At 37.0% G+C, this 27,133-nt stretch overlaps 2 protein-coding genes across 3 annotated transcripts in view; both read left to right on the top strand.

Annotated features, from left to right (window-relative positions):
- Nucleotides 1-8,122, top strand: part of SRP72 (signal recognition particle 72) — a 38,949-nt gene extending 30,827 nt beyond the window's left edge. For both annotated transcript variants that reach the window (XM_027836237.1, XM_027836236.1), the window contains exons 18-19: nucleotides 4,020-4,179; nucleotides 5,448-8,122. In XM_027836237.1, coding sequence (XP_027692038.1) covers nucleotides 4,020-4,179; nucleotides 5,448-5,625 — 338 coding nt within the window. In that variant the 3' untranslated portion in view covers nucleotides 5,626-8,122. The remainder of the gene's footprint in view (nucleotides 1-4,019; nucleotides 4,180-5,447) is intronic.
- Nucleotides 8,123-9,173: 1,051 nt separating this feature from the next.
- On the top strand, nucleotides 9,174-26,401 carry ARL9 (ADP ribosylation factor like GTPase 9). Its single transcript, XM_027836095.1, has 4 exons — nucleotides 9,174-9,434; nucleotides 17,021-17,189; nucleotides 20,826-21,001; nucleotides 26,190-26,401. The coding sequence occupies exons 1-4, from the start codon at nucleotides 9,174-9,176 to the stop codon at nucleotides 26,367-26,369; spliced, it is 786 nt and encodes a 261-aa protein (XP_027691896.1). The 3' UTR covers nucleotides 26,370-26,401.
- The last annotated feature ends 732 nt before the right edge of the window (nucleotides 26,402-27,133 follow it).

Below are 27,133 nucleotides of genomic sequence, written 5' to 3' on the forward strand. Positions count from 1 at the left end.
CCTTGTTGCCTAGTTTAATTTCTTCAGTTTCTTTTTCTTGTCTTACTGCTGTAGTTAGCATTTCTAGTACAATACTGAATAATAGTGGTGGTGATGGGCATACTTGTTTCACCCTTGTTCTTACTGGGAAGGCTCCTAGCTTTTCCTTGTTATAGATAATGCTTGCTGATGGTTTTAGATAAATCATTTTAAGGAAGGCCCCATTTGTTTCTATGCTTTCTAGTGTTTTTAACAGGAATGAGTGTTGTGTATTGTTAAAAGCCTTTTCTGCATCTAATGAGATAATCATGATTTTTATTGTTTTTTGATATTGATATATGGTCAATTATACTGATCATTGTCCTAATATTGAACTAGCCCTTCATTCCTGGTACAAAGCCCATCTGGTCATAACTTATGATCTTTGTGATATATTGCTGTAATTTCCTTGCTACTATTTTATTTAAAATTTTTGCATCAATATTCATTAAAGAAATTAGTCTATAGTTTTCTTTCTGTGTTTCTGCTCTTCCTGGTTTATGTATCAGCACCATGTTTATGTTAAAAGAAATTTGGTAGGACTTCTTCTGTGCCTATTTTTCTAAATAATTTACACGATATTGAAATTAATTGTTCTTTAGGTGTTTGGCAGAATTCACTTGTGAATCCGTTTGTTCCTGGTGATTTTTCCACAGAGAGCTCATTGATGGCTTGTTCAATTTCTTTTTCTAAGACAGTGTTATTTGAGTATTCTATTTCCTCTTCTGTTAATTTGGGCAAATTATATTTTTGTAAATATTCATCCATTTCACTTAGATTGTCAGATTTATTGCCATATAATTGAGCAGAATAGCTACTAATAGTATTTTAATTTCATCTTCATTGATGGTAAATTCACCCTTTTCATTTTTAATACTGGTAATTTCATTTTCTTCTTTTTTGAAATCAAACTAACCATTGGTTTATTTTTTTTTAATAAAGCCATTTCCTAGTTTTATTTATTAGTTCAGTGGTTTTCTCACTTTCAATTTTATTAATCTCTCTCCTTTAATTTTCAGGATTTCCGATTTGGAGTTTAATTAGGGGTTTTTATTTGTCCTTTTTCTAGTTTTTTTAATTGAATGCTTAATTCATTGACCTCCTCTTTCTCTTTTGATGTGTTTAAAGCATCCCATAAATTTTGCTATGTTGTTTCAATTGTTGCCATTCTCTTTGATGAGATTAACTATCGTTTCTATGATTTGTTCTTTAACCCACTCATTCTTTATGATCGGATTATTTAGTTTCCAATTAATTTTTAATCTGTGTTTCCATGGCCTTTTATTGAATGGAATTTTTATTGCATTATAATCTGAAAAGGATGCATTTAATATTTCTGCTTTTCTGCATTTGTTTGTGAGGTTTTTATAGCCTAATACATGGTCCCTTTTTGTGAAGGTGCCATGTACAGCAAGAAAAATGTACTACTTTTTGTTCCCATTCAGTTTTCTCCAGATATCTATCATATCTAATTTCTCTAAAATTCTGTTCATTCCTTTAACTTCTTTTTTATTTGTTTTATAGTTAGATTTAATCTGGTTCTGAGAGGGGAAATTTGAAGACCCCTGCTAGAATATTTTTGCTATCTATTTCTTCCTGTAACTCATTTAACTTTTCCTTTAAGAATTTGAATGCTATGCCATTTGGTGCATATGTTTCATATTAATATTACCTGTTGTATGTGGTACATTTTAGCAAAATGTAGTTTCCCTGCTTATCTCTTTTAATTTGGTCTATTTTTGCTTCTGCTTTGTCTGAGATCATGATTGCCTCCCTTAATTTTTTTACTTAGGTGTGAGACATAATAGATTCTGCTCCAGTCTCATATTTTTATTCTTGTGTGTCTATTCTAAGTGTGTTTTTTGTAAGCAATGTATTGCTGGATTCTGGTTTTTAATCCATTTTGCTATCTGCTTCCGTTTTATGGGTGAGTTAATCCCATTCACAATTTTTATTACTGTGTATTTCCCTTCTCTTTTTTACCCCTATTTATCCTTTTCTCTCCCTCTTTTTACCCTGTTCCTCCTCAAAGATCTGTTTTGCTTCTGACTGCTGCCTCCCTTATTTATGCCCTACCTTCTAGCAGCCTTCCCCCTTTCTCTTATCACCCTTTTCCTCCTACTTCCTGTAGGGTAAGATAGGTTTCTTTACCCAATTGAGTCTGTATGTTATTTCTTTTTTCAACCAATTCCATTGAGAGTAAGGTTCAAGCGTTGTCTGCCACCCTCCACTCTAAAAGCTGTTCCTTGCATGCCTCTTTTATGTGAGATAACTTTCCCCATTCTTCCTCTCCCCCTTCTCCCAATGCATTCCTCTTATTTTTTTTTAGATCATTCCATCATAATCAACTCATACCCCTGCCCTCTCTCTATGAAGACTTCTTCTCACTGGCCTAATAATGATAAAGTTCTTAGGAGTTATAAGTATCATCTTACCATATAGGAATGTTAACATTTTAATCTTATTGAACCCGTTATGATTTCTCCTTAATGTTTACCTTTTTATGCTTCTATGAGTCTTGTATTTGAAAGTCATATTTTCTGTTTAATTTTAATTAATTTAATTAATTTAAGTATTAATCTTCATAAGGAATTCTTGAAAGTCCTCTATTTCATTAAATCTCCATTTTACCCCTGAAGGATTATGCTCAGTTTTGCTGTATAGATTATTCTTAGTTGTAATCCTAGCTACTTTGCTTTCCAGAATGTCATGTTCCAAGCCCTCCAGTTCTTTAATGTAGAAGCTGCTAAATCTTGTGTTATCCTGACTGTGGTTCCATGGTATTTGAATTTTCTTTCTGGCTGCTTGCAGTATTTTCCCCTTGACCTGGGAGCTCTGAAATTTGGCTGTAATATCCCTGGCAGTTTTCATTTCAGGATCTCTTTCAGGAGGTGATTGGTAGATTGTTTTAATTTCTACTTACCTTCTGATTCTAGGATATCAGGGCAGTTTTCCTTGATAATTTCTTGAAATTTGATGTTTAGGCTCTTTTTTTTATTATGGCATTCAGGTAGTCCAATAATTCTTAAATTATTTGTATTACTTGGCCACAGCAACTCATGAAGGCTTACAGGATTAGAGGGTTTTGGAAGCATGTTAGTGGAGGGAGTTTCCAAATGATGAAAATGTGGATCCTTGAAATATGAAATTAATATCAGAAATAAGTAGATATCCAACTCCTAAAATAATTAAGATGGTTTGCTAACCATCCCCACTCAAGAAAAGATGGAGGGAAAATTAGTTATTTAATTTTTGCCAAATGTTATTCTTACTACAGTCTTGGGCATGTTGAAGTGCAATAAATTCTTGTTAATTGAGTTTATTCAGTAAGCATTTATTAAGTACCTGCAGCATGCCTGGTATTGTGCTAAGGCCCTGGACATAGAAACACAAAAATGAAAAACAGTACTTGTCTTCATGGAGCTTTCTCCATGATGCTGGGACTGTTTTGCTGGGAATATTTGCATACATAAGTTAGTATATGGTATTTCAAGGGAAAGAGTATTAACAGTTATGGAGATCAGGAAATACTTCCTCTAGGAGGTAGCACCTGAGTCTGGAAAGCAGCAAAGGTTTCTACTAAATGAAGATTAGAGAGTGTAGTCTAAGCAGATAAGACAGCTTATTCACAGACATTGAGGTGGGAGCTGGAATGGTGAATTTGAGAAATAACAGGTAGCCTAGTTTGACTGGAATGCTGGAATATGTGAATTGTGAATTTGTCTGGAAAGGTAAGTTGGAGCCAAATTAACTTTTAAACACAAACTTGATGAGTTTCTATTTTATCTTAGAGACAATCGTATAAAAGCACATATGATATGGTCTCATGGCCATAGGTACCAGTAACCTAAATATTTGGAGTTCTAGATTTCTGGATAACTTTCCAGCTTTTACTCAAATTAATCATTACTTACAGCTTGATTTTTGTTTTTTCAGTTTTGGCTTTATTTCAGAACAAAAACGTAATGTATGTAAACTCTTTATTTACATTCTTTAAACAGGAAAACTACCCAAGAATTATGATCCTAAAGTTACCCCAGATCCAGAGCGATGGCTTCCCATGCGAGAACGTTCCTACTACAGGGGAAGAAAGAAGGGTAAAAAGAAGGATTTGATAGGAAAAGGGACACAGGGAACAGCTTCAGCAGCTTCATCGGAATTGTAAGTGTTGACTATTTGCACAGTGCTTTCAGTCTCAAAAGACGTTATCATTTTACTGATTGAAGGGCATTTAATGCCTTGTATCATCAGTAGTCTTCAAACATTTTTAATCACAAGCCCCTATTGGTTAAAAAAAAAAAAATGAACACACCCCACCTGATGTGTGTTTAGTTACTTATTTGGAAGTTATAAAAATGTCCTTTTGTACTAATTACATGGATTATAAAACTTACACAAAAATATAAATTATGAAAGGGTAAGATGAAGATAAAAAATATTTGATCTTTGAGTTAATATAGGGAGCCAATGGAATTTATTGAGTAGTTTTAACATGGTCAGATTTGTGTTTAGGAAGCTGGTTTTGATTGCTGTGTGGACAGTGACTAAGAGAGGGGAAAGATTTGAGGTGGGGAAAGAGGCTATTTTAGTAGTCCACTTTAGAGGTGACAAGACCTGTACCAGGCAAAGAGAGAAGAGGGATACCAAAGATGTAATGGAGGTAAAACTTGACAAGATATGGCGACTGATTGGATGTGGAAGCCTGATGCCTAATCTTAAATTTGACTGACCTGCCAATATTCTCATCACTGAAATGGCTGATAAGGAAAGAAACTTGAAAAACTTTAGAGACTTGAACTCTCTTGCACTTTGAGGAATTACATAACTTAAATTTTACAGAATTTCAAATAGTTTTGTTGACCATCCTATCAACCTCTTGATCAATCCATCAGTTACAGTATGTGAATACTTTATTCTTTGTCTATATTATGCTTTCCAAATTAAGATAATTGTTAGACTTGAAGGAAAAGCTGTTTTGTTTATTTCACATAGAAATGGGAACACTTCATTTAAATAGAGAAAGGAATTTTTTGTTTAATTGAAGGGAAGCAAAATATGGTTCTTATTTGGTTGTCATGTATACTTGATAGACATATGGTTTTATCTACATAGGTATTTCCTCCAAAGATAAATTAAAATATTGCAACCCTACATACCAGCCCGTTCTGTGAGACTCTTATTTGTATCTTTCTATAAGTATACTGCAAAGGGTACACTCAGTGTGTTAGAGAAAAAAAATTCACTAGTTTTTGATATGATAAATGTAAATAATGACCATATTTAAAGTTATCAGTTTCACTGCTTAATGACATTTTAAAAGACGTGTGCATTATTTGGGGAAAGTAAGTAAGACTTCAGGAATATACTTTTTATTTGCTTTTCCTGTGTTGAATAAATTAATAAGCCTTATTTAATCTGGCCTATTTCAGGGATGCTAGTAAAACTGTGTCCAGCCCACCCACTTCCCCCCGACCTGGGAGCGCTGCTGCAGTATCTGCCTCTACAAGTAATATAATACCCCCAAGACACCAGAAACCTGCAGGAGCTCCCGCCACAAAGAAGAAACAACAACAGAAAAAGAAGAAAGGTGGAAAAGGAGGCTGGTGATTTGGACATTAATGTCACAGTCTATTTTTTTATCTTTTCCCACTGTAAGGCACCAGGAACATAATAAAGGTCAAACAGCAACAAGCACAGGGCTTTTTTATTCCCCTCTTAAATTGACTTAATGTTCTGTTTAGTTTTCTGTGCTCTCTGCATCCAGGAGTCGTAAGTGTCACGCCCTTCAGCTCCATGCCGCCTTAACTCTCAGTCTCCTCATGTCATGTACCTTTGTGCAGAGTTAAGAGGACATGGGGCAGTTGAGTATTTGCCCGCTGTAATCATCTGCTGTCCCCTGCTCTTTGTGGGCCCCCCTGGCCCTTCCCAGCTTCACAGATAAGGCGTGTTCTCCAAGGTCTTTCCGGCTTATGTTAAAACTGGAACCTTCTTACACTAGTTTCAACTGACTCTGAAGACCCACTTGTTGCATTCACCTTCCACTTATTAAAGCATGATTTACTAGGAGTAAAGAGGCTGAAAATGGAGTTCTCCAAGCACACTAGCAAGCTGCTTGGAAGCATCGCTCCATGAAAAGGGGACCTGGACCTTCCCTGGCTTCTTCACAGCGAAGTGGTTGTGGGGCATTTTTTCAGTTTAATTGTTTTCAGTGATTGTAGTCACTTCCTCTTGTTATATAATGTTAGGGGACCGGGTGGTTCACACTCCATTATTATTTTTATAAATACGCAGCCTTTCTGTGTCTCAGAAGTTAGCAACATACTGTATTGACCTAGCACACTCAGCTCAAGAAAGAAAATGGCCATTATCAGTATGGTGAGTGGTTTACTCCAGCATGCAGTGCTCCAGCAAAGGAATTGGTTTCATCCTGTCTCATACAAAAAAGGGAATGTTCCCATGCAGATACATAGGCATACAACTTGGTGAGAGGTAATTCACACAGCAGTTCAGTATTATTAGCAGGTCGGTGTTGAGACCTAGCAAGGAATTGTATTCCTGTGATAGGTGCTATCCTTCAAACAAGCAGCTCCAACTTTCTAGTTGTGGATTTCTGACACTCATGTCCCACCCAAATTAATGAAGTATTCTCTTATACTCAGCTTGGTCTTTAAAAGTGTTGCCTATGCCTTTCCCTCATATGCCACTGTGTTTAAACAGAATCTATTTTTCTTGTTAAACTGTTTAGTTCTGTGCATAGGAATGCTGCTTTTTTGTTACTAGTCATTTGATGTGTCCCAGGACCTTTTTAAAGTCCAACAAACGTTTGCTGGTGATTACTTTATTTCATCCTTGTTAATTAAATACTGCTAGACTTCAGTCCCAACATTGCTACCAGAACTTCTTCACCATAGTTTTCAGGACTTTTCCTTGTTGCTGGGTGAGAGAAACAGAGAAAACTTCCTGGCGTTTCTTTTTTGGATCCTGAAACAGGAAGGATTGATTGTGATGTACACATGAAACAATATCTTGAACTCAGCCAGAATAATGTTATTTTTGGTATGAGTGAAAAAAAGTTAATTTCTTCTGAGTATATCATATATATTACAGAAATAATTATTAGCAAATGTATGTACTAGGCCTATTTGTAGTTCTCTGGTAAAGGGTAATCATTTGTTAGCTTAAGTAAGCCATAAAATCTTGGTAAGAACTCTTTCTGTGAAAATTTTGACCAAGGTATATTTCACATGTATTAGTGAAATTCAGGCAAACCTCTTAGTTGTCATTATTGTTGGACATACTAATGCCTGTCCTAAGCAGACCTCAGATTAAACAAATGATTATAATTGACAGTAGAAATGTGAATAGGACCCTAATTAATTTTGCTAATAATTGTACCCTGTTGTGGACAGGGATTTTGCCAGTGACATTTTGTATAAATTTGTGTGTGAATGTATATGTGTGTATATATATATGCACATATATATACACACATATGTACATATATATAAATCATTGTGGATCCTTTCATTCACTGTGACATTTTAAAATAAAACATTATAGCAGTGAATGTGGATGAAAGTGTCTTGGGTGTCAGGATTTTTGTGGGAGACTTAAGTGTATTGAAAGTTGAATATCTTTTATTTCATTCCATCTAAGGATGAATTGTTTTCAAAGTGTCATCTCCTTGCACCTACCAAAATCTAAGTATAGACGTGATATCCTGAGAGAGGCCAAACGGTTTAAACTATTAAAAATACACCATGAATTTTTAATCCATTGTAGCCTTTAGAAATATGCGTGTAGGCCTGTCCCTTTTAACAAAGTTTGGGGAAGACCCATGGTGTAATGCAAAGAGCAACTGGAAATGGAGTCATGAGTCCTGAGTTCTAATTTGAGCTCTCCCTCTTAATAGCTGTGTGACCTCAGAGCCTGTTTCCTCATCTGTAAAGCGGGGATCAAAATGCTTGCACTACCTACCTCACAGGGTTGTTGTGAGGATCAAATGAGAAAATGAATGTAAAGTACTTTGTAAACTGTAAAAGGCTATATAAAATGCTGGTTATTATAACTGACCAAGTGGTGGTTAATAAACATTAGTAAAGGAGGGGTGAATTTTTCAGCAAGTCTTAGCATTCATTCTGTAAATTACAGATTTTTAGAAACTGGTATGTAGCTCATTTTTCCCTGAAGATTAGCTAATTAACCTTTCTGGCACCATCTGTACTCACAAGACTGACTATTCAAGATCCTACCGGAATTTAAACTTGTAAGCATAAATAAGGGATGAGAGTTCTGGGTAGCAAAAGGATAAAGCCCAAATCTGATCCTGGAAAGGCTGATGTGCTTTATATTTAAGCCATTAGGCAGGATTAGAGATCAGAGTCATTCTCTTAGCTGATCTAGATTGGCAGTGTACAAGAAGGATTTTTTAGTAACACAGTTTGTCTTCTAGACATGGATTTCTAAACTTTGGACACGTTTTATGCAGGGTGCTGGGGGATACATATGCAAAAAAAAAGGGGGGGGTCTCAGGGATTTGATTACAGTGTGGTGGTTTCTCCCATTTTTTATTGTTAAATCGTCCAGGGCACTAGTAAAGTGCCTTATGACTAAAGTTGGCAAGCTTCTTTTCTTGCTAAGTAGGGGAAATGACTCCGGGGAGGTTGCTTAAGAAAAGGAAGATAAATGATCCCAGTTTTGCTTCCAAGCTGACAAACTGGAGGAGGCTATGCGCTGGGCTGAGAAGTTTCGTGGGTTGTATTAGGTTTTTTGTTTTTTGGGGTTTTTTTGCCCCTGGGCAGGGCTGTGATGACTGAGCGGTCTGGCAGATTGAGCAGAAGAAGTCAGCAGCTATAGACCAAACCGGACGGGCTCAGCTGACAGCTGGGGATGCTTGAGGGTGGGCCCTTTGGGACAGTCCCTGCCCCGTGAGCTGTGCGTGCGCCCCCGGGGAGGGCAGAGGGGGGGACTGCGGGAGCTCGGAGCCTTCACCTCCCTCCCACGGAGGCTCTGTCGGATCCCGTTCGCCCTTGGACTCCCTTCGTGGGTGGCTCTCGTGGCACTAAGGCCTGGCCCGTGCACCTCTGCACGGCTGCGGCGTATGCAGCTCTGGCGGCAGGGCCAGAGCAGGGGCAGGAGCAGAGACCGCGGGACCCATGGCCAGCCGCAGCGTGAGGGTGGTGGGGCTGGCGGCCGCGGCGGCTGCGGTGACAGGAGGGGTGATCTACGTCGTGTGGAGCTACGTGTCCTCCCCGCGCCCCACGGCCGAGCCAGAGTTGTCCCGACCACAAATAGGGGAGCCTCGGGCTGCTTCTCCTCCGCAAATGGGGAGGAGAAAGAAGAAAGAAATGATTGTAGTGGGGGAAAAAGAGGACGAGAGCAGCACCTCAACTGTACCATCCCAGAAGCAGTCACAGGTGAGGGACCAGGTGGGCCGAGCTGGGCTGTGCCGGGTGGGAAGCGGGAGACCGACTTCTCTCCTGCGGTGGTAAGACCAAGGCTAGCGAAAGGATGCCTGGAGCTTGGCAAATGATGCTCTGTGTCAACCTGAGCCCCTCCAACCTTCTGTTTCCCTCGTCCTCTAGCGTTCTTCATTGTTGGAAGAGGCCAGACATTGGCTAGTATCTGCTGGGTTATTGTGCATTCTGACTCTTAGGGCCACCACCGCCATTGTTTACCTACCGATGGCAGGTGACTGTCAAAAAGTCAACTTTCATTTGAGTAACTAAGGGGTCTCAGAGGGTCGGCATTGATTGGATCAGAACTATTTTCACTTTTGGATCTCTGAGGTGGTTGGGAACTTGGCCCCCCGGAGTTGTTAACTATTCCAAAAGCAATTAACAGTCTCAACTCTGTTGGGTGGTTATTAATCTGTCAATCTATATGAAAAATAACTTTGTTTTTCCTACTGTTGTAGTGTATATCACAGGGCAGCTGGGTGGAGCAGTGGATAGAGTGCCGGGTCTGGAGTCAGGAAAACATCTTTCTGTGTTCAAATCTGACCTCAGACACTTACTTAGTAGCTGTGTGACCCTGGGCAAATCACTTAACCCTATTTATCTCAGTTTCCTCATCTGTAGAATGACCTGGAGAAGGAAATGGCAAACCACTCTAGTCTTTGCCAAGAAAACCCCAAATGGAGTCACTAAGAGTTGGACATGAGTGAGATGACTGAACAATGTGTATAATACCTTTGTGAGACTTGGGCATAACGTGGGAAAGTAAATTTCCATTATATTAATTTTAAGTATTTAGTAAATTATTATCAAGAAGAAAGTATTTGAAGTATTCTCAGAAATACTGTTGAAGGGATATATATCTTTTTCATGGCCTGTGAATATACAGGGTGTCCCAAAGGTGCTTTTAAGCTGTAGACCTTTGGGAAACCCTGTATTATCTGTGTACAAGTAGTTATATAAACAAAAACCTCAGTTTAACAGTCTCTTAAACATGTGACACCAGGAGGTAGAGAACTTAAATGAGGATTAGTTAAATAAAATCCAAAAAGTAGTTTGTAATATATGGCATCTGTAAGATGCATGTCCCAATGGTTAGATGTTTATTTGATAGAGTGACTTGGAGATATGGGAGCTAGCAGAAATAGGAATGAATCCCCTACTGTGTATAAGGCAGCATCTGTCATCCATTGGGTGTAGCATAAATACAATTTGACTATGTGGTCTGACCCCACAAAAGGCTCCAGGAGACTGTGTTCTTGTTGGTAGAGGAGAGAGAGGGTAAAATTGAAGAAGATGATCAGCAAGGTATCCATTTTGGCTGTTTCTTCTTTCCTTCTTCATCCATCCTACTTTGCCAGGTAATTGAAAAGAGATTTTGCAATTACAGTAAAGTCCTTTTAAAGCAATGGGTCTTAACTGATGTCTGTAAACTTAAAAAAAATTTTGATAACTATACTCTAATATAATATGTAATAATAATGCATAATAACATAGTAACCCTATGTATTTTATTTTTATTCATTTTAAAACATTATCTGAGAAAGGGTTGAAAGACTTCCTGGGACTGGCAAAGGGTCCATGACTTAAAAAATAGATTGAGAATCTTCTTTAAAGGGAGAAAAACCAGAATGGAGTAAAACAAACTAGAGAGAGTTTGGGCACTATATTCAATTGGAATAAATGAAAAATGAGAAATTCTGGAGTGTCCTGTGGTAAAAATAAATAAATAAATAATAGACTTGATTATTGCTGAGTCCTAATATGTTTTTTTAATGTGTTGTTTCTTATGTCACCATAGTTGTCCCAAGTATCCTTCTCCTGTCCTGTATGTTTTTAAAGAGGAAAAAATATCAGCACAACTGATCGATACATTTAAAAAATCTGAAAACATGTACAATTTGTAACACTTGTGAGCCTCCCACCTCCACAGAGAAGTGGATTGGGGATATCCTCTTCTCTCCATTCAAATCTTGCTTAATCTTGATAGTTTTGTTACATTTTTTTTTGTCACGCAAGTTCTTCTTTCCATTTAAATTGTTGTAGTTATTGTGTATGTTGTTTCTTGGCTCTGCTTATTTCATCTGCCATCAGTTCATGTTGATCTTTCCATGGTTTTCTGTATTCATTACATACATCATTTATTATAGCACAGGAATATTTCATTACATTCATGTACCACAATTTGTTTAGCAATCCTCCAAGCATCTACTTTGTTTCCAATTATTAACTATCACCAAAAATGCTGCTATAGATATTTTAATATATGAGACTTACTTCTTATCGATGGCTTCTTTGTGGTATAAACTCAATAATGGAGTCTCTAGATCAAAGGGTATGGACATTTTTGTCACTTTACACGATTCCAAATTGCTTTCCAAAATGGCTGTACTATTTCACAGTTCCACCAACGATGTATTAGTGTGCCTATCTTTCTACAACTCCTCCATCATAGACTATTGCCATTCCATTTTTTATCATTTTTGCCAATTTGCTCAGTATGAGGTAAAGCGTCAGGGCTATTTTGATTTGTATTTCTCTTATTATTATTAGTGAATTGTAGCATTCTTTCATGTGGTTGTGAATACTTTTACAATTCTTCTTTTGAGAAATATGTATTCATATCCTGTGACTATTAGTCTCATTTATTCATTCATTCATTTGTTGTTTCTAAATCTTGGATACTCAACCCTTTTTGAAAATTTTGATACAAAGATTATTTTTTTTCCCATTCAACTACTTCCCTTCATGTCCTAGGTCCATTATTATTTTCTCTGTGATTAGTCATCTATTTTATCTTTTCTAATTGCCTCTCTCTTCTGTGGTTAAGAATACATCTCTCCCCCATAGTGAGGAGAGGTATACGATCTGCTTCTCTTTTGATTTTGTTAATAGTATGATTTTTAATATTAAGGTCACATGTCCATTTAGCATGTTGTGGAATGTGGTATAAGATGTTGGTATAAGCCTAGTTTCTGCCAGACTGTTTTCCAGTTTTACCATCAGTTTTTATCAAATAAAGAGGGTTTTCCCCCCTAGGTAATTTATGTTTTCCACTTTATCTAACACTGGGTCACTGAGCACCATTGTTTCTGATTCTACCTTATCTATTCTGTTCCCATTGATCTATCTATTTTTTTTTTACAAGTACCAGACAGTTCTGATGACTGCTGCTTTATCATATAGTTTGAGAACTGTAAGTGCTATTTTCCCTTCATCTCTACTTCTTTTCATCATTTCCATTGATATTCTAGATCTTTTGTTTTTCCAAAATTTTTTTATTATTTTAAGTTCTATAAAGTATCCCCTTGATAATTTGATTGATGTAACATTGAAAGAATAAATTAATTTTAGAATTATTATAATTCTTATTATATTGGCATGGCCTACCCATCACTGAAAATTTCTCTGCACTTTGTAATTGGGTCAATTCAAGCCTCTTTATGCTTTGGAAGGTCAGTCCCCAGATATTTTATGCATTTTATAGTTATTTGGAATGGGATTTCCCTATTATTTCCTGTTGGGTTTTATCATTATATAGAAATGCCACTGATTTTTGAGGGTTTATTTTGTAGCCTGAAACTTGGTTAAAACTATCGTCTCAATGAGTATTTTCCCAATTCCCTAGAATTTTTTAAGCATGCTATCATATCATGAGCAAATAGGAATAGTTTTACATACTCTTTGCCTATCTTTATGCCTTTAATTTCTTTTTCTTGTCTTGTTGCTGTTGCTCACATTTTCAGAACTATATCAAATAATAGTGGGGAGAATGGGCATACTTGTTTCACTTCTATATTTATTAGGAAAGTTTCTAATGTATCTTAATTGCATATGAGGTTTGCTTTTGGTTTTAGATAGATGCTTCTTAAAAGGTCCTTCTATGCCTATACTTCAAAGGTTTTTTAGCATAAAACTCTTCTGTACTTTGTCAAAAGTTTTTCTACATTTATTGAGATGATCATATGGTTTTGCATGTTTTTGTTTCTAATATGATTATGTTGACTATTGTCCTAATGTTGAACCATCATTGCATTCCTGGTATAAATCCAATTTGGTCATAATGAGTGATTTTGAAAAATTGCTATATCTGTTTAATGGAATCAAAAAAAAACATTTTGGGTCAATATTCATTAATAATATTGGCCTATAGTTGTTTTCTTTTTGTGTTTTATCTTTCTCTGGCTTAGGTATCAAGACTATATTTGTCTCATTAAGGGATTCTGATAGGATATTTTCTTCTTCAATTTTTGAGAATAATTTGTGAAGTATGAGTACTAATTGTTCTTTAAAAGTTTGATAGAATTCTCGTGTGAATCTATCAGGACCAGTAGTTTTATTTTTTGGAGTTCCTTTAAATTAGATCTATTTCCTTTTCTGAGATTTATTTAAGATATCAATCTGTTCTACTGAGAGTTTGAATATTTCATGTTTTTGAAAGCATTTCTTTATTTCTTTTGTGTTCCCAGTTTTGTTAGTATATAACTGCATAATATGTTCAGATTTTTATTTCTTCTGATTTTGTAGTGATTTCACCTTGCTCATTTGCTATTTTATTGATTTCTGCCTTCTTCTTAATCAGATTAGCTGTTTGTCAATTTTCATTAGTCTTTTCAAAGAACTAGCAGTTAGTTTTCTTTATTATATCAATGAGTTTTTTTGTTTCCAATTTATCTATTACTCCTCTAATCGTTAATATCTCTTTTTGTGCTTACTTTATGTTTATTTGTTTGTTTTCTGATTTTTTAAAGTGAACATTCAGTTTATTAACCCACTTTTAAAAATTTTTGTTAATATATGTTTGTAGGGTTATGATTTTTTCCTGAGGACTGCTTTAGCTGCATCCCAGAAATTTTGGTGTGTGGTTTCATCAACATCATTTTCTTTTACATCATTATTAATTATTTGTCATTTGTTCTTTGACCCACTCATTATTTAAGATTGCATCATCAAATCTCTATTTGGGTCTATATCTTTTGTTTGGTTCCCTGAACCAATGATTATTTCTATTGCATTATGGTCTATAAAGTATGCATGAACTGTTTCTGTACATTTGTTTACAATATCTCTGCTCCCTATTACAATGGTCAATTTTTGTAAAAGTTCTGTGTGGTAGTGAGTATATTTTTAGCAGTCCTGTTTAGAAAACATCATAAATTTTTTAACTCTAGTTTCTCTAGCAATTTGTTCAGTTCCATATTTTCCCTTTTGCTTATTCTTCTGTTAGTCTTATCCAGAACCAAAAGGAATGTGGACATTTCCTGTCACTATTGTCTTACTGTCTTTGTCTTCTTGTAGCTCATATGTTTCCGTTATGAATTTGGTTACTAAGACATTTTTAGTGTATAAGTTTAATAAGTATAATGATATTGGTTTGTTGTTTATGGTTCCTTTCAGCATAATGTAGTTTCCTTGTTTATCCCTTTTTTACTATTTGGATGTTTGTTTTCTTCATCAGATAGCATGAAGGCAACTCCTGCTTTTTTGATTTACTTAATATGTAGTAAAATTTCTTTTTACATTCCTTCAGTTTTATTTTGTGTTATAGCTTTGTTTTTTAAATTTGTTTCTTGTAAGCAACAGATTGCAGGTTTTTGTTTTCTTATCCAATCTGTCACTTTTTTTATTTTATCCATTCACATTTAATGTTATGAGAATTAGGAGTATATTTTCTTCTGTTTATTTCTATTAGATCTGTCTATCTAATATTAGGTTTTTATCAAGTTATGATTTTTCCTTCTTATGCTGTGAAGATAGTATTACGTTCCTTCAGTTACCTTAGCTTAATTTTTTTCAGGTGGCCCTCCCTATTCCCACTGACTCTCTTTCCCTTATTTCTTCTACCCACCCCCTTTCATTTATTAGCCCTTTCCTTTGGGGTTTTGCTTATTAATTAGAGACTTTTTTTACCTGTATTTTTCTGGTTACATACTTCTTCCCCCCTTCCCCTGTCTCACTTACTCAAGATAGATTTCTTTTTCCTCTTCTCCCCACAGGGAAAAGATTTCCTTTTAGTCCTGTTCATTATTTTTAAAAATTTCATTTTTTGTACCCCTTTCCAGAGAGGATTTCTCTTTTTTCATTATTTATACTTTCTTTCTGTCTACTCTAGGCCCTCATTCTCTGGTTGATGACCTCTATAATTATCAAGTCCCTATTCTTTATATTCCTTATACAATCAAAACTTCCAAGATATCTATTCTGGGCTGTCCTTTCTTGGCATTTTCTGCTACCGCCTTATAGAACTTGCCCTGTGGATTCCCCTTGACCATTGTGCCTCACTCCTAAGACAATGCCAATTCTTGCAGGTGTCAGAGAGAACACTGCCCCATGGTAAGTCCTTCCCTCTGTCCGGATTACACTGCCCCTCACTGAGCTATACCCGTTCCTTTGTTACCTTGTCCCCCCATTTGCTTCAAGATCTCCTTTGGTTTGCCAAAGGCAGTCCAGATTGATTTCTGTAGTTTGGATCTCTGAGGTTCTGGGAGGAGGGATATGTGGTACTGAGTTCTATTTCAAGCCCAGATATCTGTCTTACTCCTTTCCTTCTTCTGCTCTGTTCTCCTTCAGATTTTTTTTTTGCAGCCCAGACAGCCGCCTGCCAAGGAGCTGGCTGGCTGTTGTAGCCCCAGCAAGTTTCTGTCCCTAGAGTGCCCCAGCCTAGTCACTGAACCAGCAAACTTCCGTAGCCTGGAGCCGGGATTTCCATGGCTTTCCAGGAAAAAGGGTGTGGGGTTGGGTTTTGATGCATGCCTGTGTGTTGGGTCTTTGGGGTTCACTGCCAGTAGCATGGGAGCTGGGAGAATGTCCTGAGTGAGCTCAGGGGAGATGTTACTTCATGGGTTGTTGTTTTTAACCTTACTTTGGATTCTGAGTGTCCTCGACCATGGAGACAGCTGAAGTTGCTTTATCTTTGGCACATAATTTCTCTTTTAGAAAGGTGTGAGAGGTTATGGGGAACAAGTCACTTCCCTAGTATAGTATTAGCATATTTCCAAATACAGAAGCTCCTTTATAATTAGGTAGGGTCAAATTAAATATTTGAAAAGTTTCAAAGGAAGACCTTTACTTCTAAACTATTATTTAAACTTTTCTTAGACCTTGAAAGTCCTTCCCAATCTGGATCCAGGTTACTTTTCCAGTCTTATTAGACATTACTCCCCTTCTTGAACTCTACATTTCAGCTCAAATTAACCGGTTTACTTGTTTCACGTACACAATATTCCATTTCTCATCTCCCTGCTTTTGCATTGGCTTTTCCTTGCGCCTGGAAGTACTTCCTCTTTACCTCCACTTTAGAATTCCTGGCTTCCTCCAAAGCTTAGCTTTTGTGCTACCTCTTACATGAGGGCCTCCCAGAAATTACCTTCTATACACTATGTACATGTTTTGTATTTATATGCGCATATGCTGTTCCCCCATTTAGAATGTAAGCTGCTTGAAGGCAGGGATTGTTGAGTGTGGATTCAGTCTTGTTGATTAAATAGCTGGTTGCTTGCTTTTAGATGTACACAGATGTGGCCTAAGATTCATTTTCTGTTTCATAGGAGAAAGCACAAAATAAGCAAGTCCTAGTGCTGGGTCTGGATGGAGCAGGAAAGACCAGTGTCCTCCACACCTTAGCTACAAATAAAGTCCAGCGTAGCGTTGCTCCCACCCAGGGCTTCAATGCAGTGTGCATCAACAATGGAAACATGCAGATGGAGTTCCTGGAGAGTAAGTCAGTCTGTTCTTTTCCACTTGTGAACAAACGATTTTATCTGTTTATATTGAAGTTATATGTTCATGTCATCAATGATTCTTTAGCATTTTAATGTGCACACATCTTTGTAATTTGTGAATTACAATTTTAATGAGTACACATCTTTGTAATTTGTGAATGGGAGCATTAGGTTCTGATATTTGTATTGGACTATTTAGTGCGTGACCACTAAGAAAAAAATATTTAAATATTCCACAGTGTACCTTTGAGGACCATTCTTAGAGTCGGACACAGACAGACTTGCAAAAGAACACTTCACCAGTTTGCCAATGTAGGCTTCTCCCCATCTCACTCCTGATTTAACCATTTGTGTCCCTTATAGACATCCCACAGGGCATCATTAACCCCTATGAACAGATACCTTCACACTGTGAATATCATCATTGGAGATTTTGTCCTGAGACATGGCAGGAGACCGATAAATCAATTTTTGCAATAGGTTAATGAGATTATGAGCTGTGATGGTAGCTGTATGAGCAGAGTGATGGGGATGAATTCAAAACATATTGTGAAGGGAGAATTCATAGGACTTGGCAATTGATTTGGATTTGGAGAATGAAGGAAAATGAAGAGTTGAGGATGATTCTGAAGTTTCAAATCTAGTTGATAGGATGGATGGCGGAGTTTGAAAGAAGAGTGGATTGATTGGGGATGATGACTAGTTTTACATATCTTGGGTTTGAGATGATTATAGGAAACTCAGGTGAACACATCTAGCAGAAAGCTGGTGATCAGGAAGATACATGCTCATTGAAACACCTTATTTTGCTGGGACTGGAGCTAAGGCAATACGTGGGAACTGGATATGTGTATAGATCTGGGAGTCATCTGCATGGCTGTAATAACTGAACTCATGAGAAAAGAGAAGAGGGCCCAGGACAGAGTCTTGAGGGACACCCAGCATAAGGGGGATAGGACATCCACAATGGTTTTCATTTGTGAAAGGGAGATAATAGTATCTATAGGACATATCTCATGGGATTGTTGTTAGGATCAAATAACATGATACAGGTAAACCTTTGTTTTGTAAACCTTAAAATGTGGTGTAAATTTCAGGTATATTTATATTTTCAGGCAGTAGGAGAAGAAAACAAACATTTATTAAGCACCCACTATGTGCCAGGCATTGTACTAAATGTTGATAAATATAATCTCAATTGATCCTTACAACAACCCTGTGTGGTAGGTGGTATTATTATCTCCATTTTATAGTTGAGTAAACTGAGGCAGACAGAGGTTAAATGACTTATCCAGGGTCACACAACTAACAAGTATCTGAGCCTGGATTTGATCTCAGGTTTTCTTGGCTCCAGGCCCTAGCCCTCTATCCACTGTGCCCCCTAGCTTAACAAAACTAAGACCTGATATTTATATAATATTGTAAAATCTGTAAAATGCTTTATATATTATTTCATTTGAATCACCCAAAAACCCTGTGAGGGATTACAGCATTGATATCCTCATTTTATGGATGTGAAACTTAAGTTCTAAAAGGTTACCCACAGTTTGACTATCACTTGCCTAAGGTCAAACAGCTACTAAATATCCAAGGCAGAATTTGAACCCAGAGCTTTTTGGTTCTAGGTCCAGCAACCTATTGACTGCATTATGCTGGCTCTTTAGTTTCTGTTTTATTAGCAAATGATTTTAGAATCAGAAATTCTCAACTCAGCAAAGAAAAGCAAAAATATGAGATGGGGACATCAAAAGGAAAAAGAACAAAAATGGAATTAGATTTGGCAAATGAAATGTTTTGCCTCCAGATATTTAGCATCTTTATCAACTAATCTTTTGATGAGCCAGAAAAAGTGAGCTACATTGAGGAAGGTATGGTGGTGGTAGGAAGGCTGCCAGATCTTTCCTTTGAGGTGAGATGACTCTTTCTGGGGCTCCTTAGAACCAAATAGAAACTAGAATAAAATAACAATAATAACAGCTCACATTTATATGGCACTTTGTGACTTACAAAGCACTTTCACACATCATCTCTGGTAAGCAGTAACACAAACTTCTCTTGTCTTCATCTTGTAATGTGATGCCAAAACAAAGATGCTACAGAAATGGTTCATAGGTTGGACAATTGGTCCCAATGGCCATGAAAATGACTGAAGCAGGCACCATGGAGGCATCAAAGGTGCTAATGTAGTCCATCGTATCCTGAGCCATCGCCAGTCATCTTGACTTTTGTCCTGCCATTGGAAGAGAGAGTGATGCTAACAACTCTGTGCAATTCTGCTTCACTTAAATTCAATTTACTCGAAAGTCAAGCTATTACCCCATGATGTCATCGGTCCTCTTCAAGGACAAACAACAACACATTATCTCATTTGATCATTTACAACAGCTCTTATGGGTAGATGGTAGAAGTATTATACCACCTCTAAAAGAGTTATTTTCTGTTCTGATTTCTGTTTCAGACATATATCTCTATTGCAAACCAGGCATCTCTACCTAGATATCACATGGACACAGGTCTAAAGACATTTTTTTCCTTTTCTCCCTCTAACCCTGTTTCTACTTTAGATTTCACTATTTCTGTCTGTGACAATAAACCCAGTTACCTGTGTTTGAACTTTGGTGTTATCTTTGACTCTTCCTTCTTCCTTCTTTATGTATGTCAACTGGCATTTCTTCCTTCTTCCCCCTACTGCTTGCCTGGTGCTTCTCTCTCTCTCTCTCTCTCTCTCCTCCCCCTCTCCCTTTCTCTCTGCCTCTGCTTAATCACCTTTCCCTAAGCCTAGAATTGTCCTCTTTTTTCCCTCTCTTTTTGTGTTGAATTCCTGCCCATCCTTTAAAGTGCAACTTAAATATCACCTCCACCATGAAGCTTCCTTGATCTCCCTGGTGATAATGGCCTTTCTCTTCCGATGTCATAGCATGTAACACTTTGTTCTGCACATCTCAAAAGTACTTATCATGTAATATTGTGTATTACAGTTCTATGTGCATACATATATACATTTTATCATCTTCTTACAACTCCTTGAAGACAAGACCCTCATCTTCTATCTTAATCTTTATATCTCTTCTCCCACCTAGTACAGTGTTCTTCATAAATGTTCATTGAATTAGTGAATTGCTTTTCACAGTTGAGGAAACTAGGCCTCAGAGAAGCTAAGTGATTTGTCCAGGATAACCTTGCTAGAGAGTGACAAAATCAAGACTCCAGCTGGGTCTTCTGTCCCCTAACCCTGGTCACTTTTTCTTGCATTGAGGGTGGACAAACTGCAGCCCAGGGTCCAAATGCTGGCCTGTTTCTATATGGCCCTGTGGATCTGAGAAGGGGTTTGGGTTTTTTTTTTCCATTTTTTCAAGTTTTATTGTATTCAAAAATGGAAAAAACCATTCTTAGCTTACAGATATACAAAAACAGGCAGCAGGCTGGACTTGGCCAATGGGTCATTGTTTGCTGATCCATGAACTACACCACTGCCCCACCCCATTACTAGTTTCGCCGTAGCTCTTCATAAAGTCTGTATCCAGAGGTGGACTGGGGTTCCTCTCGGATTGTGATTCAGCCTTTTAAGAACCTTTTGGGACCATGCATTTATGATTTATTGATTAGACTTCCCTCTCCTGGTTTCCTGCAGTTGGTGGCAGTGAGCCTTTCCGCTCTTATTGGAAGATGTACCTCTCCAAGGTTCTGGTGTTGATTTTTGTGGTGGACTCAGCAGATCACGGACGATTATCTGATGCCAAAGAACATCTCCATCAGCTGATCCAAAAAGGTCCAGCCCTTCCTCTAGTTGTTTTTGCAAATAAACAGGTAAAACCTCACATGTATACCACCTACTAGATGGTGTGTGTGTGGGTGGGTGGGTGTGTTTAGCACAGAAAAAAGATTATTTTTTCTTATTTTTAAGATAGTTAACTTTACATTCAGGACTAGAAATGGAAGACAGATTAGGCTTTTTTCTACTTGGGCCCAGTGGACAGAACTAGGTTCAATGGGTAGGAGTTAAAATGAGACAGATTTAGATTTTATGTAAGGAAAAACTTCTACATAATTAGAACTATGTGAAAGTGGAACGAGAGGCCTCAGGGAAGGTAAGTGAGCTCCTTCATACCGGGCAAAGCACAGTGCTTTTCACATAGTAAGCATTTAATAAATATTTCATTCATTCATTTATTCATTCATTGTTAGGTATGCTCTAGAAACAATTCATAGATATGTTTTGAATGAGTTGGCCTATGAGGTCCCTTCACACCCTAATATTTTGTGAATTAGTCCTGACTCAGTTTCGTCTTTTGCTTATGCACATAATGTTTTGCTGTTTTTGTTGTTGCGTATTTAGTGTTAAGTCTTGGACTAGTAGTCAAGAGACACAGGTTAGGATGGTGGTTATGACTTCCTAGCTGGGGGAATTTGCTAGAAATCTTTGTGCAAAGGCTAAAAGTTTGTGGGAATATTGCAGGGAGAAGATTCCTATTCAGGTGACCTGCAAGGTGCCTTCTAACTCTGAGGCTCTGGGATTCTGTAATCAAGGATAATTAACATCTCTGAGCCTCAGTTTCCTCAGCTCTAAAGTAGAGATATGAAAACTCTCACTGCCTATCCTGCAGGGCTGTTGGGAGAAAAGTACTTTGGAAACTTTCAAAAGCACTCTAAAAATGTGAGTTAATAATAGCGGTTACTATTATTATCCAGAACAGTGTTGACACATGTGAAACCTGTAATCCCTTGCTTAAATGGTGAAAGGGTATCCTGTTGGGTTTATATACAATAGAAATCCCACTTCCTATCTCCTTAGTTATATTTCTGCCAAAGTAATCAAAATAGACATAGTGACTAAGAGTAGAAAAAAATGCACATAGAATATAGAACTGCGAACTTTGAAATACTGGTAGCAGTTTTAAAGGGAGAAAGTGGTGCTTCTCTCTAACCAGAGTGATTAAGGAAGACTGAATGTGTTACCTTCCTCCAAAACCTTTTTTGTATTTTATTCTAGGTAAAGACATTGAAAAAAGCCTCTTCTGTCTTTCCATGTAATTGGAAAAATAAAAGCTATTTTCACTTAAAAAAAAAAAAGGAAGTAAAAGGCCTCTTCACTGAGGTACTCTGCTGGCTTGAATAGACAGTTTCCTCTAAGATACGCTGCAGGGGAAAATCTGATTTGAGGGAGATAGAGAAGAACCCAAAATTGAATTCTAGCTTCTCTCCTTAGTTCCTCTTTGACCTCAGGCATGCTGCATCTTCTCCAGGGATTTCTAGTCTTCCTCTGTACAAGGATTACATTGGACTAGAATTCAGGGGTGGGGAACCTGCAGCCTCGAGGCCACATGTGGCCCTCTAGGTCCTCAAGTGCAACCGTTTGACTGAATCCACACTTCACAGAATAAATCCCCTTGATAAAAGTATTTGTTCTGTAAAACCTGAACTCAGTCAAAAGGCCACACCTGAGGGCCTAGAAGGCCGCTGCAGGTTCCCCACCCCTGGACATAGTCTCTAAAATTCTGTAATAATGATAGGATGATGTCCATTTACTTTGTTCCTTCTGTGGGTATATGTTCTATCTATTAATTTCTATAAAAGAAGAAAATGGAAGAAATAAAGGAGATAAAAAGAGCAGATATAAAGCCTGGGGGGTGGATCTTTCTGGGATTCAGGCATTTACAACTTTGACCTGGACCACTTCCATTCAACCTCATATTAAATTAAAAAGAAAAAAAGAAAGAAAAAAACTTGGCAACGCTCATTGAAAAGTATTTGGTTTACTCTGGCTCTCTGGTCTGACCTTTTGTGCTTTTAGCCATGGTTCTGCCCATCTTTGAAAAGGACAAGTTGGCACATGCAGTATCTGATGTTAATACAATGGTAACCCACAATATTTCCTGTATACTGAGCAGCCTTAAAAAAAAAAAAAAAGGAACTACAGAAGCTAAAAAGGAACAAGTAGAGAAATACACCCTAACAAATAAGGAGAGAAAAAAGTCCTCCACAGGATGAACCTTTTCTTCATGGAAAGCAACCAATATCCCATTGATTCCAACCACTGGAAAAACAAAAAAGGGCTGGATTTTCCACCCAGGAACACGTCATAATAGGCGACATTGAGATAGTTCTTTAGAGTTCACAAAGTGCTTTATGTATTTCATCTCCTTTGATGCTTCCAACAGCTCTTAACTCTATGAACTAGACAATGTTGAGTAATAACGTTCCTACTTTACAAGTGAGGAAATTGTGATCCAGAAAAGGCAGATTATTTGCCCAAAATCAAATAGTTACTAAGTTCCAGACCTGTAACCCCAACTAAGGTCTTCGTTCTAACTCCCAGCACTCTGTGACTGCCACATAGCTCCCCATGTTCATCATGGCCACTTTCTGACCCCTTATGATCTTAACACCAGACAGATGTGTATCCAGCACTTATCCAGTTTTCAAAGTAATAAAGACAAAGTTTGGGGAAAATCTTCTGGGTGCTTTTTACTCTACAATATATGAGGTTGCAAGCCTTTATTTTTAAGCTTCACTAAATTCAGATTTGCTATCTGAAATATAACCATTACCTTGAATGTTCAGTTGATATCCAATACTGGTGAATAAAGTCTAGTTTTAAATTTAAAGTCTGTCTAATGTTCAGTGTAAACTGATACACGAGAAAGTACTATTTTGAGTTAATAACTGTGCCATTCATGTTGAATTAAGAAATTAAATTGGTTTACACCAAACATTGCCCAATCCATTAGGTTAATGCTATATATTATTTGCTGATCATGAGCCCCCTCCCCCACTTTTTTATCTCATAATAAATCTAGATAAGGAATATTATCTAGGCAATTATAAATTTTTAACTTTATTACTGGCTTCCAATCATGAATGACTTTGAAATTCCAGGTGATATCCCTATCTTTTTTGAGGCAGCTAGGTGTAGTGGATAGAGCAGTGAACTTGGCATCAGGAAGACCTCAGTTCATAGGTGACCTCAGATAACTTACTAGCTGTATGAACCTCAGTAAGTCAGTTAACTGCTATCTGTCTCAGTTTCCTCAACTGTAAAGTAGGGATGATAATAATAGTACCTACCTCCTAGGGTTGTTGTGAGGATCAAATGAGATAATATTTATAATACATTTAGCATGGTGCCTAGCACAGGAAGGAGTATTTGTTTGTTTCTTTCCTTCCTTGGGACGTGAGGAGGGCATACACACACATACACACAGACCCACAACTTTAGAAGTTCATAGGTTCAGCCATCATTTTGTCCAAACCTCCTCATTTAGAGATTTTTCTTGGAATTAGAAATATAAAACTCTGCCTTTAACTTTCATCATTGCTGTTGGTTATCATAAAATATATTCGTTCTGAGTTTTGAAAAAAATACAATATCACTATTCTTATTCTTTAGGCTCTGACTTTTACTCAGATAAAGTAGTATAAATTTAAGATGATACAAATTTAAATAACTTTTTTTTTCATTTCAAAGGTATCTGTTTTCTTTCATTTCTGAAGACAATTGAGCACAATTATTTTTAAAAAATACAATCTATATGTTTACTAGTTCCTTTAACCTAGTTTCAGAAATTTACTAGGTTAAAGTTACAGGACTAAATAAATCCAGGTTTTCTGGGTCAAGAATCTTGAAGATACATATTCTATCACAGTTATAAGATACAGTTTGACAAGTTCTGCCACGTTTGGCCCCATTTTCCTTTTTTTTTGTTTTCTTACAAAAAGACAAAAGGGTTGTTACAAAGCTCAAATATCTATTTATTAGGACACTTAAAGATAAAAAGCAAAACAGAACAAAATTCTGGTCAAAAAGATGTCGCAGGCACCTGGCATGTTAGTCATTAAACCTGAGCAAAGACTTTGACTTTGAGCTTCCTGACAGCCAAGGCTAAAACAAAACACAAAGCAAAAGCATAGGATTATATAATTTTCTTATCTGATGAAAGAAAGAAAAGAAGTTCTTTTATAGAAACTTTTTCCTGGCCCTAAATTTTAGGAAGTAATTACATGAATCTTTATAAAAAGATGTTCGTGGATAAACCCTCTTTGATACTGTCTTCAGCTTGACTTGTTTGAAGGACATATAGGGATATTCCCCTTTCTTATTCTTTTTTTTGTTTGCTTTTTTTTTTTTTTAAGGCAATTGGGGTTAAGTGACTTGCCCAGGATCACACAGCTGGTGAGTGTCAAGTGTTTGGTCTGAGGCAGGATTTGAACTCAGGTCTTCCTGACTTCAGGGTCAGTGCTCTATCCACTACGCCACCTAGCAGCCCCTTATTCTTACTTTCTACAAAAGCTAGAACTGAAACAATTAGATCTTATTGCAGTGTAAGCACAGCAACAAGAATTATAATAATATTGTACAGGTATGGAACTTTCTGGTGTTCTACCAATACACAGAACCTAGAGACCCTAGATGAATGGGTAGTTAGGACTATCTCTAGATATCAGATGTCTCAAGTGGCAAGTATTGCCAAGTTACTGGATCCCAGGAAATTAACTGATTTTCTGACAAATGTCTTAAAGAGTGACATTGGGCTTGTTGATAAGCTTTGAATGCCAGTCACTAGAAGGCAGTTGATAAATGGCTGTGAAAATTTAAGTGCTTGATTTGTTAATGGGTAATTCCTATGTATTCTCTTCATTCCTGAAGTTTAGAATAAAGCCCTCCCTCCCAATAGCAAAAAGCTAATTTACAATTCTAGCTGTTATTTTTACCCATGAAAATATTAAAGTTTTAAAATGACTGACCAAAAATATAAATTAAAAAGAATAACTGAGTATGTGGGTGTCTATGTGTATGTGTGTGTAGTATGAGTATGTGTGTACATATTTATATATATGTAATTTCATATATACTCCATAAAATCATAGAATTTCACAGCTGAAAGAAAGAGAACTTCGAGATAACGCTAGTCCAAAAACCAATCCTTGAAAAAATATGTATGCTTACACCAACATACAAAATAATCAGTTTTTTTCCCCTTTTCCTTTCTGGGCCAAGGATCTTGAAGATGCATATAGTATCACAGATATTCATGAGGTTTTGGGATTATCTGAGATTGGAGATGATAGAAAGTTGTTCCTGTTTGGAACCCACATAACCCAGAATGGCACAGACATCCCCTCCAGTATGCAGGATGCACGAGAACTTATAGCCCAGCTGGTGTCAGAAGCTCAGTGACCAGTGACCTCCAGTGTCTGTCGGCCCTTATAACCAGAGAATGCTGTGTTGCAAGCTTGAAGCCAAAAAGGTTTTTACTTTTAAACAGAAGATAAACCTTAACCTGTTTTCTTCACAGCACCTGGAACTTAGATGACTAAAGTGTTAATTTATTTAAAGCATCTATTTTAAATGAGATACTAACATGTTTAATATATGCTTATGTTTTTGAAACTGTGTTTTAGAAGCCTTGAGTTTTTGTTCAGCAGAATTAAAATATACATGAAAAAAACGAATTTTCTGCCCAGTTGGAAAATACTTCAAGAATCTAGAATTTTGTGACTGTGGGTACTCCCTCCACCAAAACAGATTGCATTCACTGACTAACTTAGAAATTTGTCTTTAGTTGTTGCCATGGCCAAAAAATGAATCATCAACCTGGTGATGAGTTCCTTTTGTGTTGGGCTGGGTCACTGAGTTTGTTATTGGACCTGTACTTGAAGCTTTTCCAGCTGGTTAGAATTTGTCTGACTTTGCCTTCTCTTGGAAGAACCTTCAAGAACCCAAGGTCACCTCGATGCTATGATGGGGCATCATAATAAGACTTTAGTGAAAGCTTTAGGAAATATATCATAATTTTGAAAATCAGAATAATTCATTAAGAGAAGGCAGTGCCAAGCAAACTGAAGTAGAAAAATAAATGGGAATTTTTAAAAATGTATTTTATTTTTTCAATTAGCAAGCATTATTCTCTTTCTCTACCCCTCCCCCCAATTTAAAAGAAA

The sequence above is a fragment of the Vombatus ursinus genome, unplaced genomic scaffold, assembly GCF_900497805.2.
Source record: "Vombatus ursinus unplaced genomic scaffold, bare-nosed wombat genome assembly UNPS02014818.1, whole genome shotgun sequence".
Classification (NCBI taxonomy): domain Eukaryota; kingdom Metazoa; phylum Chordata; class Mammalia; order Diprotodontia; family Vombatidae; genus Vombatus; species Vombatus ursinus.